This window comes from Anabrus simplex, chromosome 1 (assembly GCF_040414725.1).
Source record: "Anabrus simplex isolate iqAnaSimp1 chromosome 1, ASM4041472v1, whole genome shotgun sequence".
Taxonomy (NCBI): domain Eukaryota; kingdom Metazoa; phylum Arthropoda; class Insecta; order Orthoptera; family Tettigoniidae; genus Anabrus; species Anabrus simplex.
The window spans coordinates 647,043,366-647,060,951 of NC_090265.1; the positions used below are offsets into that span (position 1 = coordinate 647,043,366).

Consider the following 17,586-nt stretch of genomic DNA (forward strand, 5'->3'; position numbering starts at 1 on the left):
ATATTCTTCTTGAATGATTCCTGAGTATAAAACACACGCGCACACATTTCTGAAGAGCCAGCAGGCAGGACAAAGTAAAGTGAAACCTTAAGGGATCTTCTGAGAAGAGTTCATCATTTTTCTATGTTCCGATTAAATAATGAAGTCTCCCTTGAGTTCCTGATAAACATACACAACAGGAAATTCTCCTTCACTCTCAACAATAGCTATAAAGACCAACGGTAAATTTCATTTTTCAAAGACGTGAAAGCATGATCTTGAACGTGATGTAACTCCTTTCATTTGACCCATTTTTTAGAAATGTGTGCGCGTGCGTTCTTGTATTCATGTATCATTCAAGGCAAATATTTTCGCACTGCAAGTTGTGTGGTTAAGCTCATTTTTTAATATGCATAACGATGCATTTGTTTCTACATTCGGCCCTGTTTTCATCTCCTCGTAAGATGTGTATTGTTTAATGTAACACCTTGTGTAAAAATTGGGTTAAATGAAGGAGTTATATCATGTTCATAATCATGCTTTCACGTCTCTGCACAATATTTAAAATGAAATTTACCGTTGGTCTTTATAGCTATTGTTGAAAGTGAAGGAGAATTTCCTGTTGTATATGTTTATCAGGAACTCAAGGGAGACTTCATTAGCTAGTCGGAACATTTAAAAAAAAAAAAAAAAAAAAAATGATGAACTCTTCTCAGAAGAACTCTTAAGGTTTCACTTTACTTTTTCCTGCCTGCTGGCTCTTCGGAATTGTATGCGCGTGTGTTTTGTATTCAGGAATCATTCAAGACGAATATTTTCACACTGCAAGATTTGTGGTTAAGACTATTTTTAATATGTATAACTTTCCCTGTTTTTATCTCCTTGTAAGATGTATATTGTTTAATTTCCTGTTGTGTATGTTTATCAGGAACTCAAAACGAGACTTCATTAGTTAGTCGGAACATTGAAAGTATGATGAACTCTTCTCAGAAGAACTCTTAAGGTTTCACCTTACTTTTTCCTGCCTGCTGGCTCTTTAGAAGTGTGTGCGCGTGCGTCTTTTATTCAAGAATCTTTCAAATTCAAATATTTTCGCACTGCAAGTTATGTGCTTAAGCTTATTTTTAATATGTACAACTTTTGCTCTCTCAACGGTGCATGTGTTTCTACATTCGTCCCTGTTTTTATCTCCTCGTGAGATATATTATTTAATGTAACACCTTGTGTAAAAAATGGGTCAAATGAAAGGAGTTACATCACGTTCAAGATCATGCTTTCACGTCTTTGAAAAATGAAATTTACCGTTGGTCTTTATAGCTATTGTTGAGAGTGAAGGAGAATTTCCTGTTGTGTATGTTTATCAGGAACTCAAGGGAGACTTCATTATTTAATCGGAACATAGAAAAATGATGAACTCTTCTCAGAAGATCCCTTAAGGTTTCACTTTACTTTGTCCTGCCTGCTGGCTCTTCAGAAATGTGTGCGCGTGTGTTTTATACTCAGGAATCATTCAAGAAGAATATTTTCGCACTGCAAGATGTGTGGTTAAGGTTATTTTTTAACATGTATAACTTTTGCTTTCTCAACGATTCATTTGTTTCTATATTCATCCATGTTTTTATCTCCTTGCAAGATTTGTATTGTTTAATGTAACACCTTGTGTAATATGAATGCCTACACACTGGCCTATTTTCCCATTTTTTGGCTGATGATGACGCCAACACAGCGTCGAAACTAGTCCCAAGTGCAAATACATGTTATAAATAAACCTATAACATTTTTGTATTGAAAAGGTGGAACCTTTCTAGTTTTTCCTATCTTCCAGCCCTAGCCTGTCGGTACGCGTCACAAAAGACCTCGCCTGTCAGAATTCCTTTCCGTGTATGGCCACCTAATGGGATTTGTGTTTGCAAGAGCAGCTCAGCAGCCACCTGCGGTCATTACAATGTTGCCACCTTAATGGACAGTCATTATTAGCTCATCTGGAAGAGGTATAAGCTGTTTTTGAACTGAACAATGTTAATATTATTGGAATCAGTGAAACCTGGATGCGTAAAGACTTGCCATCATCAGCAGCTAACCTTGACGGATACTTAATATTATGCCATGACCGTATTGACAAAATAGGTGGTGGGCTTATACTTTATTACAGAAATGACCTAAAATGTAAGATAATTTGCATTTCTGACCCAAGATTTATACTGTGACCAGAATGTATGTTTGTAGAATTAGACTGCTATAAAAAGAAATTAATAGGCATTGTATACAAGTCACTTAAAATAAGACAGACTGATGATTTTGAAAAGGCATTAGCAAATCTTATCTCAACATACAATGATGTTATAGTCATGAGTAACTTTAACACTGACTTTTTATTGCAGACTAGGGAAATGAACAACCTACTGAATGTATTTCTTGCCACAAACATGATGATGATTTTACTCCGCAACGCTACTAATCGTCTTCATTACTCTGACCACATAAGTCATATCTTAATTGATCTCCTTGTGACAAATCAATCTCAGAAATTAATTAAGCACGGAGAGATCCCTGCCCCTGGCATCTCTTCATTTGACCTATTGTACCTATATTATTCTGTATGAATACCTAAGTACAAACCATGCAACATTACAATATGAGACTAACGACAAATGGACTGGAATAAATTATGCCACGATGCATTTAACTTGCTTTGGGATAGTATACATAATTTTCAGAACATAAACTCTACAGTAAACAAATTCATTTTGCTGACACTGGAAATATTTGACAAGCACGCACCAAAGAAACAGGTAAGAATCTCCTGTCATTCTTCAGCTTCGGTAATAGCCAAGATAAGATTTGCTGTGACCAGTCGTGACAAACTGTACAGACAGTACAGAGTGACGCATGACACAGATGATTTCAAGCGGTATAGGATACTGAGAGAGAGAGAACTAAGCAGTTAATTAGGAATTCTAAATATAAATACGTTCAGGAACTGATGAAAACTAACAGCCCGAGACAAAAGTGGAGTAAATCACATACGGTATAGGGTTGGGCAGACCGGAACATTCACTTGTTCCGCAACATTACGAGCTTGAGGCGGAGTGTTTCAGTACAGAGTGCCGAGACACGGGACACAGGACTGCAACTGCGTCCTAGAGAGAACTTCGAGAGGCAACAGCACATGCTCCGCTTCAGCTGGAATGTGCCTGAACCGAACGTGCTGTGCCAAGGCCGTACTAGATAGATTAGTTGGCCTTGGCTGTGTCTGCCTGTCGATACCGGCTGTGTGCCGCCCAAAGCGATGACCCATATTTTTCTTGGGCTTAAAAGTTTCCTTAAAGTCCACATTAATTTTTAACGTCAATCCCCGAGAAAGTGTTGAGGGAAATTTTCGAGATATTGAAGAAAGTAAATGGAAGTTGAGAGGGAAGGAATTCGAAGTGCAGAGAGCATAACAGCACGAAAGAACAACAATGTATTCATCCAGTTATATTTTTAATTCCAAAGCGACGACCCATATTTTTCTTGGGATTAAAAGTGTCCTTAAAGTCCAAATTAATTTTTAACGTCAATCCCCGAGAAAGTGCTGAGGGAAATTTTCGAGATATTGAAGAAAGTAAATGGAAGTCGAGAGGGAAGGAATTCGAAGTGCAGAGAGCATAAGGCGGGGCTGCACCATCGCAAGTTGACAGACAGGGCAGGACAGAGCAGAGCAGGCCGGTTCTGCACCTACTTCTGCCTACCACGCGCAGTCTTCGAAACACAGTTTCCTGCGCACGTGTCACGCAGTTGGTTAAGACATGGAGGAGAAAATTACCACAGCCATTCAGTCTCACCATGTTTTGTAGGTACTATGTGAATCATGTGGACTGCAATGCAGTATGTACGTATATATATGTATGTATGTATGTATGTATGTATGTATGTATGTATGTATGTATGTATGTATGTATGTATGTATGTATGTATGTATGTATGTATGTATGTATGTATGTATGTATGTATGTATGTATGTTCGTGAGAAAATGGCTGAACAGAATTTAATGAAAATTGGTATGTAAATTTGGGGAATAAGGCACTACAGTCTAGGCTATAAATCATTTTATTCACGCTGCGTAACAAGGTAGTTTAGAGAAAGGCCTAAAATGTAATCCACCGAGCAAGTGGCCGTGCGGTTAAGGTCGCGCATCTGTGAGCTTGCATTCGGGAGATAGTGGGTTCGAACCCCACTGTCGGCAGTCCTGAAGATGGTTTTCCGTGGTTTCTCATTTTCACACTAGGCAAATGCTGGGACTGTACTTTAATTAAGGCCACGCCCGTTACCTTCCCAATCTTCCACCCTTCCGTCGCCGAAAACCTTCGATATCTTAGTGAGACGTTAAACAAACAGCAAACAAAAGAATGTAATCCTCATATATCTAAGAAACAATCCGTGACCCAAGTTCTCGCAACATATAGAATTTAAGACAAAGATCTAATGCTGATTATGGAGAGCATCATCGCCGACTCCGTCGCCGTCATCCATCATCACATTTATGTGAAGAGATAAATACGGAAAATCATTTATCATGTCTTGTCAAATATAAATGCAAACGCGTTCACAACAGATTGTCAATGTTGATTGATTTTAGTTTCTTGTGTCTTGTGACAACTAGATGAAAATCTAGCAGTACATTTGTAAATACATATTTCTCCCTCTCCCCCACTGTGATCCTATTAATGAATTTAGCATGCAAGTTGGTCGTGCAGTTAGGATCGCCTTGCTATGAGCTTGCATTCGGGAGATAGGGGGTTCGAACTCCACTGTCGGCAACCGTGAAGATAGTTTTCCGTGGTTTCCGATTTTCACAGCCTCCGTGGCTCAGACGGCAGCACGTCAGCCTCTCACCGCTGGATACCGTGGTTCAAATCCCGGTCACTCCATGTGAGATTTGTGCTGGACAAAGCAGAGGCGGGACAGGTTTTTCTCCGGGTACTCTGGTTTTCCCTGTCATCTTTCATTCCAGCAACACTCTCCATCCTCATTTCATAGCATTTATCAGTCATTAATATCACCTTGGGAGTGGCGACCCCATTGTAATAATAGTCTATATCTGATTCATTCATCACATCCGTGACCCGGTCAAAGACTGGAAAACAGGTTGTAGGTTTTCATTTTTTTCCCATTTTCACACCAGGCCAATGCTGGGGGCCTGTACCTTAATTAAGGCCACGCTCGCTTCCTTCCCATTCCTAGCCCTTTCCTATTCCATCGTTGCCATAAGACCTATCTGTGTCGGTGCGACGTAAAAATATAAAAAATTATCATGAATTAAATTCTTTGCTTAGTCCATATGAACGCCGAACATCGGTAACCTAGAAATATTGTTCAGTCTTGTAAACTGGCGAAGGTGGTTGCTTTTATTGCGATTGTCTTCAGCTGAATAACCGCGTTGCCATCAGCACAAGGGAAATTGTGAAGATGACTAACAAAATGAGAAAAATCGCGAATGCTTGAAGAAAAAGAAAAAAAGAGCCTCTTTATACTGGATGCCCCAGTATCACAGAGTCTAAAGAAAACATGTTATTTCTGAAAACCGACGAGACCCTGCGTGGCAATGTGCGCTCACATCCACTTCGCATTTTCTTAAGCTTTGCGCTGTTCTGCTCTGTGGCCAACTGCTTCTCAATGTGCGCCCGGCCTAACAGCACGAAAGTACAACAATGTATTCATCCAGTTATATTTTTAATTCCAAAGCGACGACCCATATTTTTCTTGGGCTTAAAAGTTTCCTTAAAGTCCAAATTAATGTTTTACGTCAATCCCCGCGAAAGTGTTGAGGGAAATTTTCGAGATATTAATTACTCACTAATTACTCACAATACAGGCCAATACATTCAACTGGTGAAAATATTCTTGAATTGGTTACTTTTAAACACCTGCACTGCCATTGTAACCGTGTTATGTGTATTTTATATTGACCGGAAAAATCTTAACCTAAAAGCAGCCTTTAAATGTGATTAGTGGGTGCGAATTTCAGTGTTCCGACTGTTCGTTCACGTTCCCTGCAGCTTTATGCTGGACCATGGCCATAACTACACACAGGCACACACCACACAGCATGTTCCGTACAGGCACATTCCCATTTCCCACTGGCGCGGAGCATGTAATGTTGCCTCTCGAAGTTCTCTGTACACTGCGCAATTACAGTCCCGTGCGCCCGCTGCACAGTTCAGCTAGTAGGCGAAGGGCAGTGCATAGTGGCGCTTCTGATGGGACAGCGAGTCAGTGTCTCCGGCTCGCTTGAGAATGTTTTGGAACAATTGACACTCGGTGTTCTGGAACAGAGGAACATAACTGTGCACCGGCACATTGTGCCGAAACAGGAACATAGTGCCCAACCCTAATACGGTAGGTAAAGCCATCGAGCAACATGTACCAAGCATATCGCTAGAGGCTTTAAACGATCATTTTGCACAGCAAAGAATAGCCTCTACTCACTACCCTTGTTTCAACAGTATTCTGTGTATGAACAATTCTTTTTTAGACATACCAGCTCATATGAAGTTAAAGGTGTGATATTTCTATTACATCTAATGCCACAGTTAATGATGACATTCCTGTATCACTGATTAAGGATATCTTAGGAGCTGTTCTGTCAATACTAACTCGTATATTTAACTACTGCCTTACAAATGGAGTGTTCACAGATGTTATGCACTAATTAGACCCATCCCGAAGAGCTAAAAGTTAGATTCTCCTTCAGATTATCATCCAGTATCCATCTTACCACCCTAATCCACAGTGCTTGAACATCTAGTTCACAAACACAAATTACTGAATGCCTTACCAATCATTCCCTCCTCAACCCCTTTCAATTCGGCTTCAGAAAAGGACATAGCACTGCAACAGTTTTACTACGAGCGACAGATGTTATCAGACGTGCAATGGACCAACAGGATATAACGACTGTACTGACATTATTAGATCTCAGTGCCTTTGATACTGTCAGCCCTCAATTACTACTGCAGAAACTTTGAGAGCTCAATTTTAATAGTGTGTCACTTCGGTTTTTTTCCTCTTACCTTGAAAATCACCGGCAACATGTGACAGTGGGAAGTGTGAGGTCAGGATGGCAAAGTAAGACCACAGTCTAATATATACAGTCGCGAAGCTCTGATGATATTTTTCATCTGAGGCGACTATAGCACTCCAAGCGGCAAGGTAGAGGCAACTTGCTAGCAGACAACAGGGAACGAATTGCCACTACAGTCTACAATTGCCATAACTTCTGAACCATTCATGCAAATAATGCCCTGGCAAAGTTAGTGTAATCCTTATGAAATAGTGGAGGAGGTCAAACAATTTATTTCGATGAGGAGTTCGAGGATAATATCGAAATATTTAATCTGAAGGAATTATTTTCCTTTACCGCGGACTATAACATAAAATCGCTTCTAGAGGGCAAGCGGTTCGAAATAGGTATATGCCATCACGGACTTTTTTGTAGAGGTTTATATACTCTACAATTCGTACGCTTACACTTGGGGTCTATTGTTTCACGCAGTGTAAGCCAAGAAAGCAAGTGACCGACCGACATCGAACATACCAAGTTGGTCGGTCACTAGCTTTCTCGACTTACGCTGCCTGAACCGTCAACGGTAGACCCCAAGTGTAAGCGTACAAATTGTAGAGCATAACAACCTCTTCAAAAAAGTCTGCGATGGTATATACCTCTTTCGAACCGCTTGCCCTCTAGAAGCGATTTTATGTTATAGTCCGCGGTAAAGAATAACTCCTTAAGATTAAATAAATATTTTGATATTATCCTAGAACTTCTCATCGAAATGAATTGTTTGGCCTCCTCGCATTATTTCATAAGGATTAAAATAACCTTGTCGGAGCATTATTTGCATGAATGGTTCAGAAGTTATGAACATTTTAGACTGTAGTGGTAATTCGTTCCCTGTTGTCTGCTAGCAAGTTGCCTCTACCTCGGCGCTAGAGGTGCTAGTGTCGCTCCAGTTGTCAAGTGGATAAACCTTCCTCTTATTAGAGCTTCGCAACTGTATATATTAGACTGTGATAAGACCCTTGGTGTCCCTCAGGGGTTGGTCCTCGGATCATTGGTATTTATCATCCAAATTAATGATATATCACAAGCTCTTAAATTCTGCAAATTGCAAGTGTACCAGTGGCGATGGGCTCTCAGGAGCACATGATCATCTGAACACCCAGTTTTAACACATCTTTACGCATTCATGGATAATTTAAAACTTTCCTTCCTTTCGATCTGATTTTGACAATCAATCAAAAGCATTCAACTTACATCGAATCTCTGTTACACCGACAGTTGTTCGTTTCGACTGACAGTGCAGCAAGCACACTGAATAATGCGCTAATGTGCTGAAGACTATACGCAGGTGCAAAGCAGATGACGACATGGTTTATGCACCGATATTCCCATTAGCGAGGAGCACAGTAAGGTACGTGCCTTGCCGTCTAAATAGAGCCTCCCTCAAACCAGTGGCACTATTACAGTTGACCACAAGGGTCCGCCACCTCCTCCTATAACGGTTAGCCACAGCCTCCCAGGAGCTACTATTGCATTTACATTACTGGCAGATTTCGCTAGTAATTCTGAATAGGCATTTTCTGGCTCTTTGTGGACAGGTGTTCGTAATTGCAGGAAGATGTTTGCTTTACCTTGTGATTGGAAAATCTTTTCAAGTGAAATTAATTTGAGTGTTGTGTTTTACTTCTCTGTTTGTATGGTTTGTAACCATGGTATTCTTTGTGTAAGAGGAAATGAATTCAGTTAAGGTAATTTTAAACAGCAAAATATTAACCTATCAGGATAAGTTAGAAATTAAAACACTGGGACCGGACAGACCAGATTTGATTATCGAAAAAGTTACAAAAACTGACAAACGCGAGTATAGGCGTAAGTTTAAGAGAGAAGTGTACAAAACCCGCATGTGGCTCTGTGGATGTAGATCTAGGAACGCGCTTTTTTGTTTGCCCTGTTTATTGTTCATCAAGGAAAGAAGTGTATGGAATTCAGCTGGGTGCAAAGACCTTGCTCATTTGAGTGCAAAAATAAATAAACATAATTCTCATGCACACAAAAACACGAGTATTGAATTCTCTATGCTAGTGTTGTCTATAATTTCCAAGATGAGAATAATGAACATGTGATACAGTAGAACCCTGATTAACCAAGATAATATGGAGAGTATTGGGGTCAATTTGGAAACAATTATTTTTAAAAAATCGACCGGTAAATGCGGTACACATTATTTCTATGCTTCTCGTCATACCCAGGTGAACTTTGTGCTATTTAAAAACCAAGAATAGTGCTTGCATCCTTCAGTGTTCACAGTGCAGTAAAGTTATTATGAATTTGACTTTTGTTCTACACTAACATAGCTGGCCCCGTGGTGTAGCAGTAGCACGCTTGCCTCTTACCCGCATGCCCCGGGTTTGGTTCCCGGCTAGGCCAGGGATTTTTACCTGGATTTGAGGGCTGGTTCGAGGTCCACTCGGCTTACGTGATTACAATTGAGGAGCTATCTGACGGTGAGTTGGCGGCCCCGGTTTAGAAAGCCAAGAATAATGGCCGAGAGGATTCATCGTGCTGACCACACCACACCTCATAATCTGCAGGCCACCGGGCTGACCAGCGGTCTCTTGGTAGGCCATGGGGTTTGGTTTGGTCCTACACTAACACCCAGGTGAACTTCGTGCTATTTAAAAATTTAAAATAGTGCTCGCATCCTTCAATATTCGCAGTGCAGTGAAGTTATTATAAATTTTACTTTTGTTCTACACTAACAGATTTTCTAGTATAAAATTTATCCTCCGTTACAGGGGTTCTACCATATTATTTGTGAAAAAGGAACCATGCAACGAGCTTTCAGTGAAATGATTTATGTACCTATGTTACTTTTTTGCTGATTTGAGACATAAACAAAAATGTTGTTGTGAACCCCGTAGAAATTCTGTCTCGAGCCGCCACTGAAGTGTACGCAAATTATGTACATTCAAAACTTAGTCATGTAGATACTGCAATTATTAAAACTAAATTCTGACCTACATCTTACTGATCATGCACATAAAAACAATTTATTAATAAGTCCAAATAAAAAAATTATTATTATCGGTAGCTCTAAGAACCTATATTCCTTCAAGCACCGGGACATCTCTCCAATAATTTTAAACAGTAAAGTCATACCCTACTCTATTCATTGACTGACTTAGGAATTATTATGACTGAGACCCTAAATTGGACTCAACAGGTACTAAGCACGTGTAATAAAGTACAGAAATGCTTATATCCATTAAAATGGTCCTGTAATATATGGTGAAATACTGAAACTGGACCGGAGCCTGAACAACTGCAAAAAATATATCATTAATCTGCAATATGATGGCCATATATCACCTTATTATAAGGAGCTGTCATGTCTTTGATTACACCAGGGCAGTGAACTTCACATGCTATCACTTCTGCACAAAATACTTTCCAGTAATACTCCCAACTATCTTTCTTCACCTTCTTTTTACCTCTCGTCCTATTATGACCACAGTACAAGGTCTGGCTCCTCTCTTGCCATACCTGTAAATTGCACTGCTGTTTACAACCGCTCCTTCATAATCTCTGCATCCAGGTCATCGAATTCGCTACCTTCACACATTAGAGACAGTCCCTCTCATCGTAAGTTTAAAGTGGCTTGCTAGAAGCATTTGCTAAGTGGACCCTGCTGACTTGCCTGATAATTGAGGATGGATGGACGGACGGACGGACGGACGGACGGATTACTGTAGTTATGTCATTTAAGTGTACTTCCTTTTGTGTATTTTAAAATTAAGGATTCTATTATTATTATATTGTTACTACTATTATTATTTATGTTATTTGTGTTTGTAATTATAAGTTATGAGGATGTGTACTCTTCTAGTGATTAAGTGTAAGAGAGGGCCTTGAACACTAACACAGCCACCACCTCTAGCGTAACATCCATTCCCTTTTTAGGAGAAACGCCTGAAGAGGAGAATGAGTTTCTTCAACCAAGTGATTGTTGCTTTACTCCAGATCATCATACAGCGAAAGTAAGACCAGAGCGCTTCACTCATCCAAGTAAGGAATTTGAGCACTTAACTTTTATTTTAATTTGATGCTTGAGATATGATAAATGTCATTTTGATATTGCATCCCTTGATACATCCATTAGTTGTATAGCCTGAACTAATGACATTGCCATTGCATGTTTTGGCCAATATCCTTCTTCATATTTTCACATTAATATGTTCTGTAGATAACTGCAGTTGACTTAATGATGACCAGTACATAGAAAAATGTGACGACTAGATTAGCATATTCAACAGGAGGTGGTTTAGATTAGAAAGAAATAGAGTTAGATGTTGTTGTGGAAGGATGGATACACTGAAAGATCTTAACTAGGAAATTTAATTTAGCAGTAACCTCAGCTAAAGATAACATGATGGCAAGCATTATTGGCAGTAATATGAATTTTAGTGAAAAACTGGAAGGGTATAATAGGTATTTTAAGGCAGAAGTAGGTATCAGGAAGGAAATTTCAGAAAATTTAAATGACCCAGGGGAGTGTACATGTGAGGATTTGCAGAAGGCAGAAGTATGTTGTAGCTGGCCTTGTGGTGTAGGGGTAGCCTGCTTGCCTCTCGCCCGGAGGCCCCGGTTTTGATTCCCGGCCAGGTCAGGAACTTTTATCTCGACCTAAGGGCTGGTTCGAGGTCCACTAAGCCTACGTGATTAGAATTGAGGAGCTATCTGATGGTGAGATGGAGGCCCCGGTCTCGAAAGCCCAGAATAATGGCCGAGAGGATGTGTCGTGCTAACCACACGACCCCTCGTAATCTGCAGGCCTTCGGGCTGAGCAGCGGTCGCTGGGCAGGCCAAGGGCGTTAAGTGCCGTGGGGTTTGGTTTTTAGAAGTATGTTGTAGCCACAAAGACTACACACAAAATGCTGTCAATTGTATACACTGTATTATTTACAAATTATATATACATATTACACACACACACACACACACACACACACACACACACACACACACACACACACACACACACACACACACACACACTAATAAACTGCCATCTTGAAACAAAACACTACTACGAAGAAGCAGGAGAAGGCTGGAGACTGCAACACTTGCATATCAATCACCTACCAACGTAACAAATTCACATACTCAATTAACAACTTGCACTCATAACTCTCACTAAAACAACTCTACTCAACCCTTAAGACTGCCTCTTTATATACATTGCCTGGCCAGACTTCTAGAAGAATATGACGCAGCATGTTTTCTCGTAATTTCAAGAGTCTCCAGTAACCTATTTACAATGAATGGAATTTTCTGTAACTCTCTAGTTCCTAAGATACGTTGTTCTGGACTATTACCATGAGTTGCACAACATTGCATTGGATTTATACATCATATATATAGGTAATAATAAATTATATACTATAAAATACTCATATTAATATACATACAGCAGATATTTCATGACATAACCTCACAAATATTACACAATTACACAGTTGAAAAAATTAGGGGAACATGTTTTTGAACGTATGCCATGATCCACAAAACAATACCTCACACCCAGGTATATTACCAACTAAACCTTTACTCTTTGCTGTTGAAGTATACAAAAGAAAAAGTATGGATTCGTGTTCGTTTTCAGAACACAAACTGAAATGTCCAAATAGGGTCAAAAACAAAGTGATAACAGTCCCCCAGGGTGGAGTTTTATTGCAGTTGGAGAGCTTCAGTTCGGTGTATGTCCTCCACAAGCATTTATCACAGCTTGACACCTACGTCGCATGCTCCGTATAAGTCGACGGAGGTCACATTGCGGTATCAGGTCCCGTTCTTCAATGAGAGCCTGTTTGAGATAATGGAGTTTCTGTGGTGGAACAGGACGCCCATGAACACTTCTGTCAAGTCTATCCCACTCATGCTTGACGGGATTAAGGTCAGGACTCACTACTGGCCATTCCATCTCTTGAATGTCCAGTTCTCGCAAGACTGCTCTGGTGATACGCGCTACATGAGCCCTGGCATTGTCGTGCATGAATACGAATTCAGGGCCATCACCGTATGCAGCAACCAACACATGCTTTAGCAGAATTTGCTCGATGTGCCCCACCCTAGCAAGATTGCCACGGACGCTGACAAGATCCGTACGGCAATCAATACTGATGCCACCCCACACTATCACAGAACCTTGTCTGAATCGGTGGCTTTCCTACACAACATTTGGCGTATACTGCTCACCACAGCGTCTCCATACACGTTGATGTCCCTCACGCTGTGTCAGGGGAAATCTGGACTTGCCTGTGAACAACACAGGTCTCCATTGGCAAAGTTGCCAGTTGACATGGGTACAGGCAAACAGAAGGCGAGCTGCGCGATGTTGCTGCATTGAACGGGCCACTTGAACAGGCCGTCTGGGTCATAAGAACACTTCTCTTAACCAGTTCCTTACTGTCTGGTCAGACACCGTGACTCCAGTGACCCTCCTGAGGTCTTGTTGCATTTCTCTGGCAGTTGCTGAACGACGCCGCAACGCACAGATGGTAAGATATCGGTCATCCTGTGGGGTTGTCATGCGTCCACGACCTTGTCCAACCCTCCTTGTGAACGGGCCTGTCTCATTGTAGCGATTCCACAAGTGTTGAATAACTGACGGAGAGACATTGAGATCCATCGCAACACGACGAAAAGGCCATCCTTCCTAGATCAAAGTGACGGCCCTTGTGACTTGAACCTTATTAAGACGTCTCATAGGATGTGCTGGTTTGCGTACAACATGCTTAAATGACCGCAGTAGTCTGTGTACCTCACAACGACACACGGACGCACCGATATTCACTTTATTTTGAGGGGTCACCTGACAGTTTAATGCATGGCTACGCCTACAGATGGAGTATTAACTTCGATTTGACATGCCCTGAGTAGCTAAGATCTCAAGGTATGCTGTACCACCAATGGAACCCCATCTACCAAATTAACTTTCACATACCGAACGTTACAAAACATGTTCCTCTACTTTTTTTGAACTGTGGAATAAGACCACGATTTATACCAAATGAAGTCCGGACATAACTACATTAATCTGGACTGGAAAGGCACTGTAGGCATTGCGACCTAATACCATCAGGGTGGGAATGGAACAAGGGTTGACCAAGGTAGGTTGGATAGGATAGATTAAAGTGAGGAGCTTGACACAAGTAAGTGGGAGCAATGTCAGGACTCGGCTAACGGCCCTAGGGTCGTCAACCCACGCTCCCAAATTCATACGCCCTGGGGCCCTTTTAGTCGCCTCTTACGACAGGCATTGGATATGGGGTTGCCAGATTTCCAGATGGCAAATAAGGAACACACTGTCGATTCCAGATAACAAATAAGGAACACTTCCATTTCCTTGCCATATAGCGCTAATAAAAATAATAATACTCATCAAGCTCGATATTTCCATAATTTACCCATGGGTTAGAGAATATTGTTTCCAAGTTATACTAGTCCATTACACTTGCATCAAGTATTCAGTGTGCAGGGTGTTAAGACATTTGGACATACGGATAACGTTGAGGAAGTGACTGATACTGGCATAGTACTGAAACATAACTATTGTAATAAAAATCTTTTCTAGTTTTCAACTTTTGCATTTTTTTGTAAAGTAGCAGGAATTGGTAATATTTCTGGTGTGGAGGTATAATAAGGGCAATGGGTTGGGATGTAGTACAATATCTGAAGTACTTATTTAATTACTTTCTTCATGAAGGAGTTACACAAAATGAATGGAGGGTTGCTGTAGCAGTGGTGGTAGTAGTAGTGGAGGTGACTATTGTTTTAATAATAATAAATGTTATTTGCTTTACGTCTCACTAACTACTCGTACGGTTTTCGGAGATGCCGAGGTGCCGGAATTTAGTTCCGCAGGAGTTCTTTTACATGCCAGTAAATCTACCGACACGAGGCTGACGTATTTGAGCACCTTCAAATACCACTGGACTGAGCCAGGATCGAACCCGCCAAGTTGGGGTCAGAAGGCCAGCACCTTAACCGTCTGAGCCACTCAGCCCGGCGACTATTGTTTTAAGCACCATCCTCTGTTAACACCAATCAGGGGAAGAAGTGGAAGGTATCAGCCAGTTAAAGACAAGAGCCACAAAGGGCATTGAATGCAAAGTCCAGATACTTCTTCAAACAGCATTTTATACTTTTAATGTGCAATTTTAGAGTATTCACTAAACAAGGGCATATTTTAACCATCATTGTGAAAAATCATGTGATACTATTCTATAATATTTTATTTGTCATTGTTCAGTACAACATTATTTTATCTATCAACATTTCATCACTCCACCATTTTATATGTACATTATCGCATCACCTACACAGTTTACTCTTTTAATTTTTATTTCCACAATGTAATTTTGTTTTAGGACATCGGCAAATCCATAAGTGTTTTTTAGTTAGGCTGATGATGAGCCACATAGGGTCAAAACTAGTCCCTTGATAGCATATTGTAATGTATTTATAGACATTGCAATTTTTGTACAGTATTGTGTAGGTGGAATAAACTTTGTAAATTATATATAATCTTAATTCAATACGGAACCAATAATGAAATTTATAACCTTGAATAATAAAGACGTTTCCAGTAAATGGGCATCTGTCGTCAATCGACCCTCCATAATCTGCGTCTCCTTATTCTGCTATTGATCCCTTTCCAAAGCTGTAACTGATCCCCAAGTCGAAGGTGCCCTTTATATAGTGCAAAACCCTCTTTGCCACCATCCAATGGGACTTTCCAAAGCATTTGTTGTACTGGCTGAGGGAAAGAACTGTAAAGGCTATGTCAGGATGTGTAGCTATTGAAAAATACAGTAGACATCCCATGAGTTTGCAGTAGGGTGGTTTGTTATCATCTGAAGTGTTCCATACATTGGCCTTGGTGAGCTTTGTTCCAGGAATGGCAGGCATGGATACAGGATTGCATTCCGACATGTTGAAATAGCGCAGAATGTCCTCTGTGTACATCCGTTGATTCAACATAATCTTGGTGTCATCTATGTAGAAGTCTATCTCCAGATAATGATTCACTTCACCAAGATTCTTTAACTCAAAAGCCTCACTTAAGACAATTTTCAAAGTTGATAATTTTCTAAGGGTTCTGACACATCACCAAAATATTATCGACTTATACTACGATGACGGTTAGATCTGCATCTTGATCCTTCACATATATGCACAGATCTCTCTTCAATGTTATTACTCCTCGACTAGGTAATTGTTAATCTAGGTGTCGGTGCCAAGCTCGACCAGCCTGCTTCAAACCATATACACTAGAACCTTGATATAATTTAAAATTGGCTAATTCAAAGAAGCTCTCGTTCCTGGAAGCATGAGGTATGGTTTTGCATGTTTTTCAATTGTTTAATTCAAAATCCGGGTAACTCTTAATTCGAAGAACAATGTCAGTTCCATTACCGAAATTCAGACTTTAACTCAAAACTGCCATTACGTTTAAAAAAAAAAAAGTATTTTACAGAGTAACTTATATTCAAAACTTATCCGCGTCATGATAGAACGCATCTTCTGGAACGTGCAAGGTAGCTTCCTGCAATTTAACTCACTTTGTTGTGTCTACAGTGTGCTTCATATTTGTTAGGTTTGAGTGAAATCTTAATTCTTTTATATTCAGTGTTTTAAGAAACGCCACAATATCACGTAGCGGACAGTGTGCGGAGAAGCAGAATCCGGGAACACTGGTGATGCCGACAGTTGACAAAAAAGCGTGGCTCATATAATCAATTCATACGCACTGAACAATATTGTCAGTGCCAATGAAACTGCATTGTTTCTTTGAATGACGAGCCCAAGCAGACTTATTTTTAAAGGAAAAAAGTGCCAGCCGGGAAATCGTATAAGGGTTGAGGTCATTGTAGTGTGTTGCAATACACATGGAAGCGAGAGACTTTCTCCCCTCATCATAGGAAAGTTGGATAAGCCACAATGTTTTAAGGGCGTCGGGCATTCCGTGCAAGTACTAGGCATCTAAAAAATGCAAGCAGTACAGTAATGCGGAAAATAAAGCATTTGCACAAGGGAGCCAGGATAATTTGTCCTCGTTTTTGAATTGTGTGTTTTTCTTTCGTTACGTGAGGTTATGTTTGCCAGTGATTTATCCAAGTGCATTATTTGAATAATGTAAATGTACCTTGTTCGATACATTTCAGAAATAGGTTCTTCCATGGTATTTGAAAGGTTTAAACTGTGAATCAATGTTAATTTCATGCAGTAACGGGTCTTAGAATATTCTGTGACATGGCAAATGTTGGCATTTCTGAATTACGAGTTGGCTGTTAATTCGAAATCATGTAATTCGAAGTCCAATTTTTGCGTCCCAATGTCTTAGAATTAACGAGGTTTTACTGTAACGCCTTTCTCAAGTGGCAAATGGTTTCCCTGATTTCAGCCTTTGCAACATGGCCTCAGCTTTATGGGCAAATTCTTGATCATGATTATTCTTTTCAACAGTGTCCTTGAGTACTTCTTCCATCTCATTAATCAACTC

General features: G+C 40.3%; 1 protein-coding gene across 1 annotated transcript in view; it reads left to right on the forward strand.

Annotated features, from left to right (window-relative positions):
- LOC136857262 (uncharacterized) overlaps nt 1-17,586 on the forward strand; it is a 96,829-nt gene that overhangs the window by 50,983 nt on the left and 28,260 nt on the right. The window contains exon 4 of the mRNA XM_067135767.2: nt 10,983-11,087. Within this exon, the coding sequence (XP_066991868.1) occupies nt 10,983-11,087 (105 nt within the window). The remainder of the gene's footprint in view (nt 1-10,982; nt 11,088-17,586) is intronic.